At 25.4% G+C, this 25,376-nt stretch overlaps 1 protein-coding gene across 2 annotated transcripts in view; it reads right to left on the reverse strand.

The window, feature by feature from the left end:
- The window catches only part of LOC103578532 (serine/threonine-protein kinase 17B), an 80,435-nt gene that overhangs the window by 39,993 nt on the left and 15,066 nt on the right, over positions 1-25,376 (reverse strand). The window contains exon 3 of one of the 2 annotated variants that reach the window (XM_014443784.2): positions 11,446-11,588. In XM_014443784.2, the coding sequence (XP_014299270.1) occupies positions 11,446-11,579 (134 nt within the window). In that variant the 5' untranslated portion in view covers positions 11,580-11,588. Of the gene's footprint in view, positions 1-11,445; positions 12,030-25,376 lie in introns of those variants that run through there. The other variant, XM_014443785.2, reaches the window with a different exon arrangement.

Genomic DNA, 25,376 nt, shown 5'->3' on the forward strand with positions numbered 1-25,376 from the left:
CGATACTCGTGTAGATAAACAGATATTACAAATATAAATATAATATACAAATATACATTTGTTATTATAAATATCAAGCTAGACAGTATTAAACCAGGAAATAATCCAAGTGTCCATTCGACCGTTTTATTCTACAGTCAGTCATCTACTTGTTCGGCGCTAACACTGACACTAAAACTAGTACTAGTACTATTTTTTTTTTTTACTTTCCTAACTTTTATATTGTACAGTTTATTATTACCAACATAAAACTACAAACTAACTATATAGAATAATAATAGTAATAAAAGAAGAGTAACTGGAACGTGTCGATTTAAAATATATAAAGAAAAAATATATAAATTATTGTGAGAAATGTCCTTTTGTAATTTATAGAAGCCTGTGTCATATATATACATATATATTAGAAGTTAAAAGAAATTTTTGAACCGAGACATCTTTTTTTTTCTGTGAATGTAACTAGTGTTCAGTTGAATCAGATAAAATTCAAATTATTGTTTAATTTTTTAATTATTTGACTCAAATTTTAAATATTTTTGAATCAAATATTGAAATTTTGGGAATTCTAATTTTTGGCTCACGTAATAAATTATAAAAAAATTACACATAATAATTAAAATTTTTTTTCAAATTTTGACCCTAGACAATAATTTAAATTTTGAATTATTTGACTCAAATTTAAATTATGATCAATTTTTGAAATTTGAAAATTTTAATTTTTAGCTCACGTAATAAATTACAAAAACATTACTCATAACAATTAAAATTTTTTTAAATTTTGACCCTAGACAATAATTTGAATTTTGAATTATTTGACTCAAATTTCAATTATGATAAATTTTTGAAATTTGAAAATTTTAATTTTTAGCTCACGTAATAAAGCACAAAAAATTTCACATAATAATTAAAATTTTTTTTTCAAATTTTGACCCTAGACAATAATTTGAATTTTAAATTATTTGACTCAAATTTCAATTATGATAAATTTTTGAAATTTGAAAATTTTAATTTTTACGTCACGTAATAAATTACAAAAAATTACTCATAATAATTAAAATTTTTTTCAAATTTTGACCCTAGACAATAATTTGAATTTTAAATTATTTGACTCAAATTTCAATTATGATAAATTTTTGAAATTTGAAAATTTTAATTTTTAGCTCACGTAATAAATCACAAAAAATTTCACATAATACTTAAAATTTTTTTTCAAATTTTGACCCTAGACAATAATTTAAATTTTGAATTATTTGACTCAAATTTAAATTATGATCAATTTTTGAAATTTGAAAATTTTAATTTTTAGCTCACGTAATAAATTACAAAAACATTACTCATAACAATTAAAATTTTTTTAAATTTTGACCCTAGACAATAATTTGAATTTTGAATTATTTGACTCAAATTTCAATTATGATCAATTTTTGAAATTTGAAAATTTTAATTTTTAGCTCACGTAATAAAGCACAAAAAATTTCACATAATAATTAAAATTTTTTTTTCAAATTTTGACCCTAGACAATAATTTGAATTTTAAATTATTTGACTCAAATTTCAATTATGATAAATTTTTGAAATTTGAAAATTTTAATTTTTACGTCACGTAATAAATTACAAAAAATTACTCATAATAATTAAAATTTTTTTCAAATTTTGACCCTAGACAATAATTTGAATTTTAAATTATTTGACTCAAATTTCAATTATGATAAATTTTTGAAATTTGAAAATTTTAATTTTTAGCTCACGTAATAAATCACAAAAAATTTCACATAATACTTAAAATTTTTTTTCAAATTTTGACCCTAGACAATAATTTAAATTTTGAATTATTTGACTCAAATTTAAATTATGATCAATTTTTGAAATTTGAAAATTTTAATTTTTAGCTCACGTAATAAATTACAAAAACATTACTCATAACAATTAAAATTTTTTTAAATTTTGACCCTAGACAATAATTTGAATTTTGAATTATTTGACTCAAATTTCAATTATGATCAATTTTTGAAATTTGAAAATTTTAATTTTTAGCTCACGTAATAAATCACAAAAAATTTCACATAATACTTAAAATTTTTTTTCAAATTTTGACCCTAGACAATAATTTGAATTTTAAATTATTTGACTCAAATTTCAATTATGATAAATTTTTGAAATTTGAAAATTTTAATTTTTACGTCACGTAATAAATTACAAAAAATTACTCATAATAATTAAAATTTTTTTCAAATTTTGACCCTAGACAATAATTTGAATTTTGAATTATTTGACTCAAATTTCAATTATGATAAATTTTTGAAATTTTAATTTTTAGCTCACGTCATAAATTATAAAAAATTACTCATAATAATTAAAATTTTTTTCAAATTTTGACCCTAGACAATAATTTGAATTTTGAATTATAAGATCTGATAAGACAGTATGAATTATCCATACATCCCATAAATATATATATATATATATATATATATATATATATATATATATTTATGAATAAGATTTTATGAAGGTATTAAATTTTAAATATCGTGTAAAATGTTAGTGGTTAAAATACTCAAACATTAAAATAAAAGTTTGTAAGCTGAAAGTACAATGAAAAATTTACTCATCGTCATGTCGACATTTTGTTTTACAACAGTCAGTGTAGTGTTATATTGTACTATGGGAAAATATGCGATAAATTGTACAACTTTATTCCCATCAGACAGGGAATAATAAAATAAAATAAATAAAAAAAAAAATTTATGTATATATATATATATATATATATATATATATATATATATATGAAGAATAAGACCAAGAATAATAACAATAATATTTGTTGTGTTGTGTTTGCACTCAATGGCCATGAGAAACAATCCAGCTTAAATTTAATCGAACAATGTTCGTTTTTTTTTTATTTATACAAATATTTTGCAATTGGTTTCTTTGTAATTTGAATAGTATGTAAATAAAAAAAATATATATATTTATATTGTGATTAAATAATATAAATAATTTAAATATTATTAAATAATTAATTACATTATTTAATCACGTAAGATCCTCATTGTTATTATAAAATATTAATTCAAGTAAATATATATTGCGTGCAGCTATATATATACATTTATATATATAGTTACACGCGTCAGAGAATGTGGAATGTGAGTAAATTTAATAAATTTTGTTGCCATGGCAACTTTTAATATTTATCACTTTTTTTTTTACTTTAAGGTGAGAAATTCTCGATAAAAAAAAATAATTCATATATTCTACGGTCATTTAGTGGATGATTAATTGAATAATAATATATAAAGGTTAGATAGAATAATTTAAAATATGATCGTTTAGATCGATGGCAAACGGAAGTGATATGAGGAGAAAATTAAAACTGACGATGCACGTCGAGATATTCTTCCGCAAGCGTGTTTGCTATTTGAGAAAAAATTACTTTGCTTTGCTATTGTTAATTATCGCGATTATGTTTTTAACAATCAATGTCACGTATACTCTCTCAAGTGGTTTAATTTATATATGAGTATATATATATATATTTGTTCACTAGCTAACATTTAAGTAGGTCGTAGCGTGTATGATTTTACTTTGCTGTATATATATATATATATATATATATATATATATATATATATATATATGCGTGTGTGTGTTTATATATATGTATATATAACGACTTCCGAAGAGACCATAAGTACTAAGTAATTGTATTTTTTTTATCACTAAAAAATAAAACAGTTATACGTAATTAAATAATTGTAACCTTCAGTTAAAAAAATTTAATTATAACATTTAATAAAATTATGTTTTTTTTTTTTTTCTAGTGTTATCAGTAAAAAAGAAAAAGTTATAACTGTAATTTAAAATTTTTTTTTGGGCACTATTTGAATTTTGATCGTTTTTTTTTATTTTGTCATTACTGATAGAGGATCGAGTTTATGGAAAAATTTATGAGGACCTTTTTTGAAGGAAATTTAATTCTCTACAATTTTTATTCAGGTGAGATTACTGTAGGATTGATAATTTAGAAGATATGGCAGTTTTAAGATTTTGAAAAAAATTGTGGTTATGAGAAATTATTGAATTGATCAGATAATTTTGGGAATTGATTTAAGTTGTTAAGAATTGAAATTAGAGAAAAATTTATGGAGACCTTTTTTATAGGGAATATAATTCTCTACAATTGTGAAAAGGGCACGAAATACCGTAGGATTGATAGTTTAAGAGATATAGTGATTTTAAGTTTTTGGAAAAAGTTGTAGATACAAAAAAAATAATTATATTGATTGAATAATTGTAAAAATTGAAATAACTTGCTAAGAATTGAAGTTAGAGAAAAATTTATAAGGACCTTTTTTATAGGAAATTTAATTCTTTACAATTTTGGTGAGGACCCAAAATACCGTAGGGTCGATAGTTTAAGAGATATAGTGATTTTAAGTTTTTGGAGAAAGTTGTAGATACAAAAAAATAATTATATTGATTGAATAATTGTAGGAATTGAAATAACTTGTTAAGAATTGAAGTTAGAGAAAAATTTATAAGGACCTTTTTTATAGGAAATTTAATTCTTGACAATTTTGGTAAGGGTGCAAAATACCGTAGGGTCGATAGTTTAAGAGATATAGTGATTTTAAATTTTTGGAAAAAGTTATATATACAAAAAAATAATTAAATTGATTAAATAACTTCGGTAATTGTCATCTATATACATATATAAAAACAAAAAGTCTATAGAAATTCCAAAATTTTTTTTTACACACTATCTGACTTTTACATTAATTTTTTTTTTCATCACTAAAATTTTGAAATTTACAAAAATAATTTGCATACACCCGTTATCTCACGGTTGTTGCCCTTGTGAAAGATAAAGTCGGAGGTTAGGGTCAAAAACCCGATGAGATTGCGACTCGCCCGAAACGCGAGTTGAATAAAAAGGACCCGGAAGAGATTCAATTTTAAAAAATAACGAGATATTTCTTTTTTTCTTAAAAAAAACTAAATAAATAAATTTTAAAATAAAGAGCACGTGCCGCGCAACTTTTGACATCACGAAAATTTATGAATGACGTCCGTCTCAGTTATAATTTACTGTCCAGGATTGCAACAGACACCGCCGCGTAATTTTGAAATTCCAGATAAAAAAAAGAGAAAATGAGTAATTAAATTTGAAAATAAATATTTATAGTAATAAAATATATTTATAGATTTGAAAAAAAAAAAATATTGGAATGTAGACAAGCAAAGTAAAGGTAGACGTTGAAAGTTGGATCGATATCATGATTACAAGCGATAATAAACCGGCGTCGTCGGGACCCGAGTAAAAGTGTGTGTGTAGAAGAGCAGAAAGAGGGAAATGTTTCCCCGATAGGATACGAGTAGAGACCGAGTAGTCAACTATGACGTTTTTTATTACGTATTTTTTTATTTGTCCTGTTGGCATCAACCATCAACTTGATATTATACGAGGTCTAGCTCGAGAAACGAGGAGAATACACATGATATGATAGTTATCCCGGAAGACTTGCACACTGTTATTAACTATTCATTTTTTTTATCTCCCTTTCCTGCCCTTATCTTTCCTACACCTTCAACATATTTATTACGTCACATAAGTTAAGTGTTTAACGTCGAAATTTATATTTTGTAATTACGGAATATAAATTTAACGAGGTCTGGGTTTTTAAAAAAAAAATATAAATAAATAAATAATTTGAGTTTTAAACCGTTGAAGCTTTCGTCCAGGAAGTGGAGCATTGTTATGCTAAGCGAAGAACCGTGTCGACGTTTCTGTACTGTCTTCTATTCCTTTAAGTTTTAGGTGCTTGTATGGGTATTTTTATTGTTATTATTATTGTTATGGTGGACATGAGGATCCTTTTTGAGGTGAAAGAAAATCCGTAACGAAATAAAATACGAGTTGAGTAAACTAGTGACTGGATACGCCAGGATTGTTGAGCAGCTGCAGTATAACAGCTGCATGTACACGCTTAGTGAGTCGATTATTCAATAGTCGAAAAATATATTACTTATTTTTACACTTAACTTAATTTATTTACTTTTTAATTTCAATTTTAAATAAAATTATTCCGTAAAAAACTCCGATTCTGAAGTTCATTATTTTTGGAGTTTTTTTTTGATAAGATTTATGCAAAAAAAAATTAAACTAAAAAAATGCACATGTAGAAAATTTAAAAATCTGTAGGTGCAATTTTTTGAAAAAAATTTTTTTTTTTAATTTAACATTTTGAAATGAATCCAAAAGTTATTAGACCTCAGTATCATGAAATTAGACGTTTAAAAATTTTTGAATTTTTTTTTTTAAAGATAAATTGTAAAAAAAAAAATATTTTAAAAAATTGCACTTGTAGTTTTTTGAATTTTCTATATGTGCATTTTTTTGGGTTTTTTTTTTTTAAATTAAATTTGAGAAAAATAAATTCAAAAACTGTTGATTGATTACTAATTTCTGGGTCATAGATGTCAAATAATTTTTAAAATTAAAAAAAAATGGTAAATTATAGAAAAAAAAAATATTTTGAAAAATTGCACTTGTAGTTTTTTAAATTTTCTACATGTGCATTTTTTTAGTTTTTTCTTTTTTTTAATTTAATTGTTAGAAAAAAAAAAAAAAAATTCTTAATTGTCTGCCAAAAAAGTTTTTTTGTGTCAAATTTTTTTTTATGTACAATAAATTAAAAACTGGATATCTGCGAATTCGAGTTATAAATTAAAAAATATCGATTACAAAAAATTTAATATTTTCCTAAAAATTGAAACCTCAGTATTAAATATTTTGTATCTCAATTTAAAAAATAAAAATATCTGATAAACTCTTAAATCTCGTTAGCACGGTAATTTTAGTGGCAATGAGTATAAAATAAATTGAACCGGGTCTTTCTCCACTACAGAATAAGAAGAGACAGAGAATATACGAGCTTCGACACTAATTGCAGAGCGGCATTACCGTTAGTCTCGCAGATGGCATTACAGACTATGAGCTCTTTCTGTCGCGCGATTTAATTCTCGCTCATCCACTTGCTACTAAATAAAATTCACACATATACAGACTCGTTTATTTCTATCACACATGATAATATTCTTCTCACATCTTTACTATGATTCTCATCAACGTTACGTAACAGGTAGTACATACCTATCATCACCAATATATCTACTCATCCTCTTTATTTCCCTAACACCTACACTAATACCAGTATCAATATCAGACCATTATAAGTACTAATACCAATACCAGTACTAGTACCAATACCAGTACCAGTCCACTACCATTATGAGTATCAGTACCAATACTAGACCATTAGTACCATTACCGATACTAGACCATTACTAGTACTAAAACCAGTACTAATACCAGTGCTAGTAAAAATACCAGTACCAGAACATTACTAGTATTAGTACCAATACCAGAACATTACCAGTACCAGTACCAGTACCAGAACATTACCAGTACTAGTACGAATACCAATACTAGACCATTACTAGTACTAAAACCAGTACGAATACCAGTACTGGAACATTACCCGTTCGAAAACCAATACTAGTAACAATACCAGTACCAGAACATTACCAGTACTAGTAGCAATACCAGTACTAGTAACAATTCCAGTACCAGTACCAGAACATTACTAGTACTAGTACTAATACCAATACAAATACCAGTACTAGTACGAATACCAGTACCAGAACATTACTTGTATTAGTACCAATACCAGAACATTACCAATACCAGTACCAGAACATTACCAGTACTAGTACGAATACCAGTACTGGAACATTACCCGTTCGAAAACCAATACTAGTAACAATACCAGTACCAGAACATAACCAGTGTACTAGTACCAATACCAGTACCAGACCACTACCATTATGAGTACCAATACCAGACCATTACCATTATCAGTACCAGTACCAGACCATAATCATTATCATTATCAGTACCAGCATCAATACCAGTACCAATATTAGGCCATTATTAGTACAGTACTAGACCATTACGAGTACCATTATTAATACCAGTACTAGACCATTACGAGTACTAATATCCGACCATTATCAGTACCAGTACTAGTACTAGACCATTACGAGTACCAATATCAGACCATTATCAGTACCAGTACTAGTAACAGACCATTATCAGTACCAGTACTAGTACTAGACCATTACGAGTACCAATATCAGACCACTATCAGTACCAGTACTAGTAACAGACCATTATCAATATCAGTACCAGTACCAATACCAGTACTCGACAATTACGAGTACCAATATCAGACCATTATCAGTACCAGTACTAGTAACAGACCATTATCAGTACCAGTACTAGTAACAGACCATTATCAATACCCGTACCAGTACCAGTACCAGTACCAATACCTTGACATATGATCATAAAACTTAAATGTTCACTATAACTAACTAATCGATATTCATACGAATAAGCAGTCGTGTTACGCGTTTAGATTGTCAGATACGATAACAAAACAAACGACTTTACTCTCTTCACTTCTTTCAACCTAAACATACTTATAACATTAACTATACACCGGTTGTTCTGTTAAATCTCAACTCAATGTGTCTTACTATTTACAATTTGCAATTTACAATATTTAACTCAAGAGTAAACGGTTTAATTTAAATGCTTTAAGCCACTTGTATTCGTCTCGCTCACTCTAATAACTGTTCTTTAGTATTATTACTATTATTATTATTGCTAATGTCTACGACAATTAACTCATTACTGGTCACTCCTGTCTGCATAAAAAATTATCGGTTTTTTTATTACCGCTATTAGTATTGTTATTTTTTTAAGAGGAATTATCTTACTACCGGTACACTAGACCTTGTGTTTAAAATAAAAACTGCCCTTAACCTTAGCACCTAAAATTCAAATCCGGCTTTAACGTCACTTAAATTCCTATCTTTCGAATCGTAAATCTTTCAAGATTTATCTCTTTTTAAACACAACAAGAAAGGGAATAAATAAATAATATAAAAAAAAAAAAAAAAAGGAAAAATATTAAGTGAAATAACGCGACCTTTGCTGGGCACTTTCACATTTTGTCATTTGACACAAAAGCCAAGGTCATTGGACCTATTTTTTTTTTTTAATTATGAACGGTATGATAATTATGATAGTGACTAATAGGAGTAATTATCGGACATTGATTATGTAAATAATTAAGTTTATTTATTTTGCTACCGGAAATGAAATAAATATTGTAATGCACAGAAAAAAAAAAAGAATTTTTGATTTTTTTTTTTTTAAGAATATGATTAGAAAAAAAAAATGCACTTGTAGAAAATTTGAAAAACTATATGTGCAATTTTTTAAAATATTTTTTTTTTTATAATTTGTCGTTGTAAAAAAATTTCAAAAATTATCTGACGTTCGCTGACTTTAGTATCATAATTTTATAATTAATGCAATTAAAAGTAGGACTAAAAATTAAAAAAAAAAAAACAAAACTAAAAAAATGCACATGTAGAAAATTAAAAAATCTATAAGTGCATTTTTTCAAAATAATTTCTTTTTTATATTTTATCATTTTTAATGAATTTCAAAAATTCTTTGACGTTTACTGACTAGTATTATAATTTTATAATCAATGCAATTAAAAGTATGACTCAAAATTAAAAAAAAAACAAAACTAAAAAAATGCACATGTAGAAAATTGAAAAATCTATAAGTGCATTTTTTCAAAATAATTTCTTTTTTATATTTTATTATTTTTAATGAATTTCAAAAATTCTATGACGTTTACTGACTAGTATTATAATTTTATAATCAATGCAATTAAAAGTAGGACTCAAAATTAAAAAAATTAAAAAACTAAAAAAATGCACATATAGAAAATTGAAAAAGCTATAAGTCCATTTTTTTTAATTATTTTTTTTTCATAATTTACCATTGTGAAAAAGAATTAAAAAAATATAAGCCATCGACTAACTTTAGTATCGTTATGATCTCGTATATTTTATCAATAAAATGAAATAATTTGAGCATAATAACGACTAGTAAATCGATTAGGTCATAGGTCTAGTAAATCAAACCTCCAGTAAATGTTTAACGATAGGGTACGTGATTTACAAGATTATAAATCTAAAAGATTTAGCATCTATTGCGTTACCGTCTTAATTATATTCTCTATTGATCAATCAATGCCGCAATGCTCTCATTTAATTTCTCCCCTTCCTGTCTTACTTATTATTAAATAAAATTCAATAATTTTCTGTCTCAAATCCCTAAATTTTATTACCGATTTACTTAACTGGCTTTTCTCGCACGTGATTTTATTTTTAGACCAACAATTTGAGTGACAGCTGCATCAATTAATATTCCTGATAAAATCGAAAATTTTTCGACTAGACGAAATTAATCAAGCGGCCCTTGACCTTGAGGTTAAAATTCGATGGCAAACTACCGGTTTAAATTTAAATTTGACGATTATTATTTTATTTTCGCCGACTAAACTCGGAAATGAGTCAAAAGTTTAATAAAAAAGTTGAGGAATGGAGTTAAATAAAAAATAAAAATAAAAGAACAAGAGAGAGGAACTAAGAGCTCGAGAAAGACGAGGTCGTAAAAGAACTAACCGAAGAGACCGCTTACGTCTCGACCTCGATCTTCTGGCCGCACTTTCTTCCATAGAATCGTTTCGTCGAGACGTCGAATGACCGAGTCTCGTGTCCGCCATTCGACATAATATAACATCTGAATCTACTTCTAACCGATTTTTTTTTCTTTCTTTTTTAATTTTTATTCCTACTTTTAGCCGCCTTAATTTAAAAATTAATACTGAACTCAGCAAACGTCAAATAATTTTTTGAATTTCTCCAAAATGACAAATTACAACAAAAAAAAATTTTTTGAAAAATTGCACTTATAGATTTTTCAATTTTCTACATGTGCATTTTTTTAGTTTCTTTTTTTTTTTTTTATTTTTAATTTTTATCCCCACTTTTACGTTAATTAATAATAAATTGGATACTGAACTCCATACGTCAGATAATTTTTTAAATTTCTCCAAAATGACATATTATAAAAAAAAAATTATTTTGAAAAAATGCACTTATAGATTTTTTAATTTTCTATATGTGCATTTTTTTAGTTTTTTTTGTTTTTTTAATTTTGAGTCCTACTTTTAATTGCATTGATTATAAAATTATAATACTAGTCAGTAAACGTCAAAAAATTTTTGAAATTCATTAAAAATGATAAATTATAAAAAAAAAAATTATTTTGAAAAAATGCACTTATAGCTTTTTCGATTTTCTACATGTGCATTTTTTTTGTTTTTTTTTTTTGCAATTGATTTATTGAAGAAAAAAAAATTCAAAAATTAACTTCGGGATCGAGAAAGATTTTTTTTTAAAATCAGAGCAATAATTTAAATTAATAATAAATATATAAATTTTTACCTTGCAAAAGGTTGTTCCTCGACTTCATACAATTCATCTAAAGTCTGTTTTGAAAGAAGCCGCTCCAATCTTTCTGGCGTGGGAGCGAGATGCCCTGGGATGCTGGTCGTTTCAAATAGTCCGTCTACAGTCATCGTTACTCACTTGTATAAAAAAAAAAAAACAAAATAAATATATATTTATATATATATAAATATATATATATATATAACAACTTAGTTATCACAAAGTCACACACTAAATCATTTGAAAGTATTCAATTTTAAAAATTCAAATTTTAAAAATAATTATTTTTAAATTTCGTCAGAAACTTCCGCGAGGCGCGATATCGGCCCGCGAAAGTCCGAAGAGTTAAACTTAATTAATTATTTGAATTTAACACACATCACTAAATTTTTCAATTTAAACTTCATTTGAAAATACGAATTTTTTCAAAATTCGCGGGTTTTTTTTTTTTTTATTTATTATTATTGAAGTTTTTTTTTACGGATACTGGGAACTGATAAACAAAATATTTATTTGAATGCGAAGTTTAACGGAGCGACTGACACGTAAGAAATTTAAAACGACCACTCACTCCGACGACTGGCGCACGAATGAACGACCGGAGACTGACGAGCCGCTAGCTCTGCCCCACTCGAGTGCGACCCGACTTGACGCGAAGATTGCCGAGGAGTTACGATTATTGACGAAGTACTTTAATCGCATGAGGGTTTAATTTTTAAAAATATTTTCAAATTATTTGAATAATTAATTGCAATTAATTATGATACTTAAGACGACGTCTGATTTTTGGATTTTTTTTAAAATGACAAATTATTAAAAAAAATATATTTGAAAAAAAGGCACCTGTAGTTTTTTTAATTTACTACATGTGCATTTTTTTGGTTTTTTTTTTCTGTCACTGATTTGTTGAAAAACAAATTTGAAAATTCATAATTTAGTGTCAATATAGCAGACATTGGACGAATTTAAAATTATTAATAAATAAAGTAAATAATTAATAAAATAAAATTTTTAAAAAATGGGCATTTAAAAAATTTCAAAATCCAAAAGTGCATTTTTTAAAATTATTTAATTCATTAATTAATAATTTTTAATTTATCTGTTTACTCCATCAACACATAAATTAAAAATTTTCGGATTTTGTTTTCCAACAAATTAATGACAGAAAAAAAAAAAAATGAAAAAATGCACATGTAGAAAATAAAAAAAAATATAAGTGCAATTTTTTCAAATATTTTTTTTTTTATAATTCATCGTTTAAAAAAAAAATCAAAAAACTTTTAGACGTCGGCTAACTTCAACATAAAATTTTTTTCATCATAAATTGAAAACAAAATTTTTTTGAGACACAAAAAAAAAATTTTTTGGGTTGAGAAATTTTTTCTAGACCTAAAAAAATTAAAATTTTCAAATCATAATGAAAAATTTGTTTCCCGCCCATTCTTAAATAAAATTAAAAAATTTTACATCAGATGGATGATTTTGTTGATCGTAAGATAAATGCGACATATTTAATAAATGGACTTTGATCGCGATAATCCTTATCCTTATCAAGATTACCTGATTTCACTCGGCATCGAGAGCACGCACTTATTTCGTCTACACACATATTTATAAATATATACATATATATGACCATTAACGCGTAACATCTACGGTAAATTCTTCTATACATTAAATAAATGAATTATGCATCGTATTATTCATAGCTCGTCGCTGTAATCACGCGTGATCGTTGACAAGATTCAAGTGTCATGTTTTATCGTCACTTTTTCACCTGACGGTTTATAACTGTCTCTATTTTTATTTAAACTATCTTAACAACAACGACAACAACAATAACTAGATACTTTTTACCATCTCACGGATAACAATCTCAGTTTCTTTTCCGTACTTTTATCCGGTCTTCCGGTTTTTTAAAATTCTATTGTTAATTTTCTGGTATTAAGAGTCATTAGCAAAAAAAAATTTATTTAAATTTAACTTCCTCGTATCACTAAATTAAAGTAATTGATTATTTTGAAGTTGGCTGACAATTAAGAATTTTTGATTTTTTTTTTAACAATTTGATTTAAAAAAAAAATAAACTAAAAAAATGCACATGTAGAAAATTGAAAAAACCATAAGTGCATTTTTTCAAAATAATTTTTTTTTTACAATTTAACACTCCTTATAAATTTCAAAAATTATTTTACGTATGCTGACTTTAGTATCATAATTTTATAATTAACGCAACTAAAAGTAGGGGCAAAAATTACAAAAAAAAAAAACTAAAAAAATGCACATGTAAAAAATTGAAAAAGCTATAAGTGCATTTTTTCAAAATTTTTTTTTTTTTACAATTTGTCATTTTTAATAAATTTCAAAAATAATTTGACGTATGCTGACTTTAATATCATAATTTTATAATTAACGCAACTAAAAGTAGGGGCAAAAATTAAAAAAAAAAAAACTAAAAAAATGCACCTGTAGAAAATCGAAAAAGCTATAAGTGCATTTTTTCAAAATAATTTTTTTTTCATAATTTATGATTTTTAATAAATTTCAAAAATAATTTTACGTCAATAATTCAAAGTTCAAAATTGTCTCGTGCAAAATTCAAAAATTCGGTTATTGCTGCTGACCTTTAATTACCTAGTCTATTATCAACGTCACTAAATTTAACTCCTTATTGATTTCTATAATGATGCTGTTCTGGGGTAAAAATTTAAATGACATTCTTAGTCATCATTTCATATGAATTTAAAAATTTCTCATTATAGGATTTAAATTTTAGATTTATGACTGCAAATTATGAACGCAAGTTATAAAACTGAAAGGTTTATATTAGTGTTGAGCTACTCGACGATTATGTCCATTATTGCGTAGCCATTGTTTATCTAATATAAGGGTAATGAATGCTTTTAGGATAATTTCAGGTAAAAATCCTTTCAAAATTTTCGACTAGTTAAATTTGAATAGATTATTTTAGTGTTTGAGTTATAAAGACATATTTACTTTGAGTTTTAAAGTTCAAGTGCACAGTAGACAGAATGGGAATTTCCAACAGATAAATTTTGCCTTTTTTTTTTTCAATGTCGGGCAAAATGGGACAAACTAAAAAAAAAAAAATAATGTCTTATTATGGGTACATGTAAATATTAAAATTCAAAATTTTGATAAATATTTAAAAAATATTTTATATGAAATTTTTTAATAAAAAACTATGTGGTCTATTGTGGACATACTAAAAATATAAATATAAAAATTTATATATAAGTATTCCCGTATAAAAATAACATATATGGTCAAAATATATGATAAATATCAGATAATATATGTGGCGAATTATATTATAACTATATTTTTTGATATATTAAAAAATATAATATTCATCATATACGAGTCCGTATATATTTAGCATATATAAAATACATATGTCAATCATATAAAAAAAATATATTTTCATCATATATGAAAATATATATTCTTGTCATATACAAAAACTATATTTTTATCATACATAAAAATATATATTTCTATCATATACGAAAAATATATTCTGATCATATATAAAAACATATATTTATATTATGTATGGAAAAAAAAAGTTTCTTATATTTATGACCCACTCCAATTAAATTAGATATAAATTTTAATATACTCTTTAAATTGCAGATAAAATTATCGAAATTAGTTAATTTTAAGCGAATATATAATATACCCATATACATATACATACACCGAATAAAATATATGCTTAAATATAACAAAGAAAATATATGGTGGCATATATAATATAAATTATATGCTACCATATATTTCATTTCATATAAAAATTTTTATTTTTTGAATATAAAAGGAAATATATCAATACAATATATTATAAGGTAAATGTAAATGTATATATGGCTTAATATAAAAAAAATATAAGTTACATATATGAAATACATATATTTACTACTGTATATAATTTTATATTAAATCGGCAAAAATCTCTATATGATTTTTTATAATATACAGTATAATATATCATATATTTTTTTGTTGCAAACATATATGATTTTATATATTTTAACCATATATTTTTTCATATGGGTTTAATTTAAATTTCAAAGTTCAAGTGCACAGGAGACAAAATTTGAATTTTAAAATAAGAAATTTTGCCTCATTTTTTTTTTTTGAATCAGGCAAAGTATCAAAACTCAAAATTTTAATAAATATATAAAAAAAAATATTTTATATAAAAAATTACATATGTGTTCTATTGTGGACATACTAAAAGTATGACTATAAAAAATTTATAAATAAGTATTTGTTAATAAAAAAAAAATAGTAATTAAATATAAAGAATAATTTTTTATAGTCGGCATACAAAAGGGATAAAATAAAAGTCCAATGGCACGTCTACACGTAGCAATATAAATGACCGGATGAGCGCACATAACAGTAGAGAAGCAAGTAAAGATAAATAAATAGATATAAAAAAAAAAAAAAAAAAAATTAAATAAATAAGAAGTGTGTAGAGATAGAAATGAGCATTATTGGCGACGCGCAATAATGAACTTAATAGGATCCGGGGGGGAGTTTTTAGGGGGATTTAAACTCTGATTAACAGTGGCAATAGTCAGATACTCTAGCCATAAAGTTGCCTCGACCGCGACACATCAGTCGCGAGCGAGTAAACCTTCGGCGGCTCGTGTGATTCAATCTGAGGAAGTCCGTCTCTACTGATCCTTTTCATCCTCAGGTTGTATCGCCGTCTAGCTTTGTACCATCTATAGAATTCCAATCGGTACGTACTTAACGTGCACACCACCGTCATCAAAGTTAATATAAGAAATAAATTTAACTGCTTGCTGGTGCTGGTGATAGTGAGAACCAACTGCCGCTATAACTACTTCCCTTCTCCTCACTATTTTATTATTTATTTTTATTACTTTTAAAAAATATATAAATAAACGTTAAATAATTATTTTTTAATTACCCTTTTAATCATTTTTTTCTATAATACAACTCATCATTTTCTTGTCATTATTTTTTTTTTTAAAAGTTTAAAATTTTCTATCCAAGAAAATCCAAAATTTTTTTTTTCTATAAATAATTATTTAAAAAAAAAATTATCGAATCAAAAGTATAAATTTGTAGTCAAAAAAATTTTTTGAATTGTCATTAAAAAAATGATATAAAAAAATTTTCAGAAAATTTTTTTAATTCCTATTAAAAAAAATCCATACCACCAAATCCTGAGTATAAATTTTTAATTAATTAAATTTCATTAATTAATTTTTTGAATTATCATTAAAAAAATGATATAAAAAAATTTTCCAAAAAATTTTTTTATTCCTATTAAAAAAAAAATCCATACCACCAAATCCTGAGTATAAATTTTTAATTAATTAAATTTCATTAATTAATTTTTTGAACTGTCATTCAAAAAAAAATTTTTGTCAAGAAAATTTTCAAAAATTTTTTTTCACTCCTGACTATACAAAAAAGAAAAAAAAATACATATTACCCTAATTCTACATACAAATTTTTATTTAACATCTTGTAAAGTTGTATAAAGATCAAATAATTTTTTGAATTAAAAATCCAAAAAAAAAAAAAAAGAAATTTTTTTATTGCATCGATTGCAAATGAGAAGGGACTTTGTAAAGTAACTTTCCCTCCTACGCATACGAACGAAATAAAACGTTCCTTTCTAATCCGAATGGAAGCAACATATATACATATACATATACATATATATATATATATATATATATATATAACAAACAACAACAAGCAGTTGGTGCAGAAATGTTTTTTGAGCTGTTAGTAGTTGGTAACGGACGTATGTTATCCAGTATAAACTACATCACTATACACGGAATACACGGGGCAAGGACGGCCGAGGCCGTATTACTATATATTGAAAATAACCAACTTATACTGTGTATGTATACAGTATGTAAGAATTTAAAATGACAATTTATAAAGAAACTTTCTGGAGACGGTAAATATTTCATTAACTTTATTCTCGCTACAAATCAACTAACAATAATAACAATAATAATAATAATAATAATTATTATTATTATTATAAATTGTCATGTTGACTGCGGTGGGAATTCGAGCAAAAAATGTATTTTTTTTTTTTTTAAGGGAGCAAATTTTAAAGTCTAATGTAATCGTGTCTTGCTCCTGGTTAAGATATTTTTAGGGAACCAGTTTCATCCGAGCGACTTGTGCACGAGACTGATTTTTATAGCCCTTTCGAATAATCCTACGATATAATACAAATTTATCGTTACGTAAATATATATATTTATATTTTTTATCCTACTGGTAATTAAATTTTTTTAAATTATTATTTACGGTATAAAAAAATAAAATTTTAAATCCATTAAAGGATCAAATCAATTTTTTTTCAAATAATTTTACTGAGAAAATATATCAGGAAAAATTTATTATAAAAAATTGAGTAATAAAAAATTTTCTGAGAAAGCGGATCTGTTTGAAGTAAAATTATGAAAAGCATTTATATATATTATATATATATATATATATATATATATATATATATATTTTTTTTTTTTTTTAAGTTATTATGCTTCAAAGCGGCTTTTTACGTCTTGCGATCTCCCAGGTCTATTTTCCGGGAAAGGTAAAAAAAAGTTAAGTGAAGCAAAGCAACAAGACCACTGCACTATAATAACTACAAGTAGGGTACAGTGACTTAACTGTAGATACTAAAGATAGGACAATTGTTAGGGTGTAAAAGAGACAGGAATGTGCTTTGACGAGGGACACCCAGCGAGCCCACCAAGGGATCGGTAAGAAAATTCATTGAGAAAATCCTATTTATCATTTTTATCTTTGGTTAAGATGGTCTAAAGTTCAGAGACTTGATGATAAGGCGGATAATCAATCACAGATTAATTCATTTTTTATATCAGATGAATGAGAGCAGAGATAAATTTTTGAGTTATGGCAAAATGTCAAACGAAAAAAAAAAATGCTGCAACAGGACTAAGTTTGTAAATACGACGGCATGGAAAAAACAGAATATTAAAAATTAATAAATAATAGTAAAAAGTGGAATCTGTTATCAATAATTAGTACTATTATGTGCTTAATGCAAAGTAGTTTACTAATTTTTGTAGATTCCTGCTGTCAATTATTTGAAAAAGTAAGGAAATATTATTACTTTTAGGTATAATACGTCACTTATTAGTGGAAGTTTATTAATTTATGGCATAATCTATTAAAAAGTAATGATTGGTAAAATTAAGAATTGCTATCTTAGATACTGATTTTTCCAGCCGAAAATTCCAAAAGTTACAAACTTTTATTTTATAAATTCGATGTCACTGATCAATTATTAGCTTAAAATATCATTTATTCATCATTATAAATTAATTTACAATATACATAAATCGAATAAGTGGTAAATAATAAAATGAAAAATTAGTATACTAGATACTGATTGTTGCTCATAAAAATACCCAAAATTTTAAACTCTTATTTTATAAATTCTATCCCATTGACTAATAATTAATATAAAATTTTATTTATTCGTTATTATAAATTAATTTATTATATACATATATCGAATAAGTGGTAAATAATAAAATGAAAAATTCGTATACTAGATCTTTATATATTAATATGTACGTTTACTAATTTTTCGGTTCCTCATTTTTAAAATTTTTCTGTTTATTTGAATAGTAATAACTGTAGATATCAATTTATCGATTCTTTTTCATATTAATTTTAATATACGAATTTACAAATTTAGCTCTTCTATGTGTATCAAATTTTAATATAAATAATAGTCATTTTGTAATATATATAATGATCCTGGTTTGATATTAGTATCGAATATACTAATTTCAAGTTGAAAATAAACTACAAACTATTAAAATTTTGAGCATCATTTTTTTCCGTGTAGAAAATTAATTTTTTCTCACCCAAAAATAAAGAAATTTTTGGCGGAAAAATCTTTTACTCTCCCGTAGAAAATTTTCGTATTATAGATTAAAAAAAAAATTTTCCTACTCCAAAAAAATTATTTTTTTTTATTTCATATCCTAATATTTCTTACAATACTTTTCTATATATTTTTTCAAATTTCATATAAATTTTTGTGTTAACAGAACATAAAATTAAAAAATCTGTCGAAATTAAACCCTGACTAATTTTTTTGACTACAGTGGGATTCGAACCCAAGTCTTACTAGTCCATACTCTAGTACGCGCGCAAGTTTGCCAACGTCTCGGTTACGAATATTTGAAATTTGTGAATATGTTTAAAAACACGATTATTCGTCTAAAAAACGAGAAATGGCCTACTTATTAATTTAGTGACCGAGTTACCTCAATTACTAAAAAAAAAAAAAAAAAAAAAAAAATGATTTAGATTGTATGTAACATCTGTAAGCTCTCGAAATTATATTAAACAATGAACTCTAGCCTGATCTCTGTTAACGATCATTTTATTTATATTTGTCTGTTCCCATCATACCGATTAAACCAATTGTACGCCCACTCTCTTTGTGTTTGACAGCGACTGCTTGGGAGATTATTGATGTTAATCAACAACTACTAACTACCAACTGCTCCTTATATTTCTTATATTATTGCTGGTGCACTTCTCACGCGTTCACTATTCATTCATTTTATTACGTTACAATTACAATCGTGATATGTTCTTTCATGTTACAATTACTATTTTTATAACTTTGATTTATCTTGATTTATTACTAAATCTTTTTTAATTCAACATTTTATTTATCATTATTATTTTTATTGTTCATTTATTTTATAATTTATATATATTTTAATTCTAGATATGTAATATTTTGCCGAGTATTCAAAAAATATATACTTGCTTATAGTCATGAAAAAGGTCATTCGATTCCCTAAAATTTTGAATTTACAAAAAATTTTGTAGATAAAAAATTTAAAAGATGCGACCGACTTGAATTTGAAAAAAATTTTAATTATTAATTGTCTGGATGCGAAACTTGCAATAACTTTTGAACTATTGGTCTTACGAAAATTTTTATTGATACCAAAATTGTAGGAAATTTAATTCTCTACAATTTTGTTCCTCATGACAAATGCCATAGAATTGATAGTTCAAAAGATACAGCGATTTGAAATTTAAAAAATGTTTCAAAAGTAAAAAAAGAAAAGATCAAATTTTTGAAATGATGCTAACTTTGAAAAAAATGAGTTTACAAAATTTTTTATAAAGACAAAAGTTGTAGAGAATCAAATTTCCGTTCCAATGACCTCCTATGATGTATAGTTATTATATATATTTTATAAGATATTCGTAACCGAAGGTACAATTGTTACCAAAAATTTATAAGTGCCTTTATAAAAATATAAAAAAGAAAAATAAATAAATATCTTTTGAAATTTACTCAAAGTCCATTCATCTCAAGATTTACGATTATTTATTTAGTACATCTGGCCCTTAGAAAAATCGACAGATAATTAAAAAAAAAATATAGACCCAAAAATTTTTTTTGTTCAGAAAATTTTCCTCTCATTTTCTTTAGATGAGACCCCAGTCACCAGAAGTTGATAAATAGTTAAAACTATTTATTTCATATATTGTGTACGTCAATTTTGACACACGTGGCACACGGGATACATTAGCTCGTGTCCCTTATATATTTATCGCACAAAAGCAATGGTGTGACGTGGTGTTTACTTATCCGTGTAAGAACTAGGGGAAAAATGTTAAAATTGTAGGGGTTGTTTACCGCACACAATGATTGTATCAGTTGCGGGTTTATTATTATAACAAGTACCCAATCACCCTCTTATAAAAACTACCGTCACTTTTGATCTTATCGACACTTTTACAGAAGCATTGTTCTTGGGTTGATGTAAATGCATTTACTGACTCAAATTTATATTCGAAATCTACTTGTCCACATGTCTAATACTCTATTGACATCTTTAGTGAACCATAGAAATTTTTCTGAGAGTTTTTCCTTTCATTTTATGAATAACAAAAATATACGATCAATTTTCATTATATTTAGTTTCAAAATATGTCCATTTACTCTAGAAAATTTTTAACTGATTTTTCATTTCGCTAACGGGTTATATCATTTGGCTGAAAAGAAAAACCGAAAATTTCATTTAACAAGGCCGAAATTCGAATGAAATCAGGCCATAATCACTAATTTTATTGGAAAAGGCCGAAATTCGAATGAAATCACATTAAAAACCGAAAATTTAATTCACACATCGAAATTTGAACGAAATCACGCCGAAAACATAAAAATTTTATTCAAAGAGGCTGAAATCCAAATGAAATCATGCTAAAGCTACGAATTTTGTTGGAAAAGGTCGAAATTTGAATGAAATCACACTGAAAACCGAAAATTTTATTGAAAAATATCGAAATTTGAACGAAATCATACTGAAAACATAAAAATTATATTCAAAGAGGCTGAATTCCGACCAAATTTACTAATTTTATTGGAAAATGTCGAAATTTTGATGAAATCACATCAAAAACCGAAAATTTTATTCAAAGATATCGAAATTTGAATGAAATCACACCGAAATTATGTTATTTTTAATGAACATGCCGAAAATTGACTGAAAAATTGAATCAGTCCATTTTCGGGCATATTTTTTAAAAAATAAAATAATACACAATCTTTTGGCCAAATTTCGGCCGTTAGTTTTCAGTTTCAGTTTTCGGTCGAGAAAATTTATTATTTTTCGGCTTAAAATTCTTTTGAGTCTTTGAAAAACCAAATTTGTTTTTTTTAAAATTAAAATACAAAGAAAAAAAATCGAAAAGATTGAAAATAAAATAAAATAAATTTCAATTTAAATTGAGCAGGTGGAAGATTTAGAGCACGTGCGCATAATTTAAACCAGCGGTCCTCAAATAAATAATTCTAAATTTTGACTTATGGCAATACAAAAAATTCTCTAACTATACATAATATATGATGTATAATATGTAATCAGTGAATTTCTTAGAGTTATTTTCTATGAAAAGTATGAACAATATTTAAAAACTAGGGTACGCTTTAATTTAAATCCCTCGTTGAAGGTTTGTCTATGTCTAATGTAACAAGATATTTTGTACAAACGTTATGAGAACCTTTTGTCAGTCAGAAGGGAGCATAACACATGTGCAAGAGGGTTGGAATTATTTTTTTTTGTTTAAGCAAATGGCTGTGTCGAGCGTAAAGAGAGTTGAGTAAAATATGTGTCTATGAATGAACAATGTGCATTAAAAAATACATATGTACAAAGAATCTTTTTCTTTTGATGCTGAAACAAAGTAAATATGAGTAGTGAGAAAATATCATTTTCTTTGAATATTTAAACCCTAACTTTTTTTTATGGTCAGAAAAATTAAAAAAATTTTCAATTCTACGGGAAAAATTTCCATAAAATTCAAAATTTTTTTTTTAGTTTCGACTTTTCTTTATAGTCTTAAATTTTGAAGTTAACTTTTAAAAACTTTTTTTTTTCAGCGGGCTTAAAAAAAAATATGAAAAAATTGACATCAAAAATAAAATTTTTTTTCATATAAAAAAAAAATAAAATAATAGGTTAAATATTAATGGGATGTATCATAGCACGTGAGGAGGTTGAATTTCTTGAATTCGTTGTTAGTAGAATATAAGTGAGCATGTGCCAGCTGTGTACCACTTCCATTGTATTCTTATTCATTCGTTCTATTGAGCACATCCGTGTACCTTCAATGTGTTTATATTTTCTATGATGTCTATTCTATTTCATAAATTTTTTTTTTTTTTCAAACTATAAAGCCTCAAAAAATATTTATATATTTTTTTTATATATAAAATTATAAAATTTGATCAGAGGATTAAATTTTGAAAGCTATTTATTAATAGCATTTATTTTAGTGGTTGAATACTGGCGCCAAGACTTGCAAGGCGGGATAGATCTTACGTACAATAATACATTTACGAGTTTAAAAATAAAAATAAAAATAATTCATCCTGTATATGGAGGTAACATATGCAATGCAGATGAAAACACCGACGCAGCGTGTAATGCAGCATGAGGAGTATGAGCCATGAGCAGGAATGGCCTGAGATCCATTGTACTGAAGAAAGTAAGAGGGATTCCTCCTTTTATATTACATTAGGCTTAAACTCTTCTAACTATATATACATATACATATATATATGTATACACTTAACAGACGGGATTCCGTCCACAGAAATAGCATCTCGCGCGCGCAAATTGCATTATTAATACGTCACGCACTGCCAGGAATATCCTCAGGCTGTGAATCATCGTATTCAAACTTTGTACATACATATGATACATTTCAACAGTTTTTTTATGTCACTGAAAAACCCTATGGATTTTAGAAAGTTTTAAATTTTTAAATTTCCCGGTTTTTTATTTTTGCTTCAAAAAATAAAAAAAATTTTTTTGACGTCTGTTATATATATTTGTTCATATATATATGATATATTTCAAGATTTCTGTCAAAAAAAAAATCTAAATTTTAAGAAAATTGAATTGAAGAAATTTTTAAATTTCGCGGGTTCGCGCTTTTTTTATTTTTACTTAAAAAAAAAAAAAAAAACAAAAAAAATATTTTTGACGTCTTAGATATATATTTGTAGATATATATGATATATTTCAAGATTTCTGTCAAAAAAAAATCTAAATTTCAAGAAAATTAAATGAAATTTTTGAATTTCGCGGGTTCGCGCTTTTTTTATTTTTACTTAAAAAAAAACAAAAAAAATATTTTTGACGTCTTAGATATATATTTGTAGATATACATGATATATTTCAAGATTTCTGTCAAAAAAAAAAAAAAATGTAAATTTCAAGAAAATTAAATGAAATTTTTAAATTTCGCAGATTCGCTCTTTTTTTATTTTTGCCCATGAAAAATATAAAAATTCATGTTTTGTATCTTACATGAACTTTAGTTCATATGTATGACATATTTCACCAGTTTTTTATTTTACAAAAATCCCCAGACAATTTTTCAGTGACAGCTATAAAGAGCCGGAATGCAAGTTTTTCTTATTTTGTTAAAAATAAATATTTTTTAAAATATTCAAGACCCGGTTGGCACAAACTATTAAAGTTTGACACTTGCATGTGTAGTAGGGTTAATAGCACTTTAAGAATATAACCAAGTTATATTTTCTTTGCCAAATAGTCATCACTAAAATATCTAGCGCAAGATAGGAATGAAGTAGACAAATTTAACTATGAGAATTTAAATAGTTTTACTAAATAAATATATATTACACTAAAATAGATTAAGCATTCATTATTTTTATAGCAAATTGATGTTAAAAAAAAAAACAATAAAAATAAGCCTCAAATAAATAGACCCCAGGGTCGACGGATTGAGAATTTTTGAAAACAAAAAGTGACAGCTATTAGTAATTATAGAGACACTAACTTACTATTATCAGTAACAAACAGATAGTAAGAGTTAGTAAGTGTATGTATATATATTTACATACATATATATATTTATATAGATATGTAGTGTCTAGAAATAGAAATAGAACCAGAGTAAAACGTTGGCTCGCACGTATTTCTCACGTTCCACGGATGAATCATAAGACACTGGGGGAATCACAAGTTTTAATACATATATATATAAATATGTATATAAGGTAAAAGACCCTAAACCCCATCAGTACCACTAGTCGCTCACTTAAACTGATTAATGGGTTTTTTATAATTTTTATAAAAAAAAAATTCAATTAAAAAAATGATCATTCAGCTCGGAGTAAAGTTGGATATCTTTTTACTTTTCTGGTGAAACTATCAGTCTTATCAAAAAATGTCATTAGAACTTTTTGTAGATAATTTTATTCTCTACAAATTATTATTAACAAAGTTTTTTAAAATTCCGCATTGTCTTCTAGTTATTCCCATTTTAATGTCGAGCTCTTGAAATCG

This window comes from Microplitis demolitor, chromosome 9 (assembly GCF_026212275.2).
Source record: "Microplitis demolitor isolate Queensland-Clemson2020A chromosome 9, iyMicDemo2.1a, whole genome shotgun sequence".
Taxonomy (NCBI): domain Eukaryota; kingdom Metazoa; phylum Arthropoda; class Insecta; order Hymenoptera; family Braconidae; genus Microplitis; species Microplitis demolitor.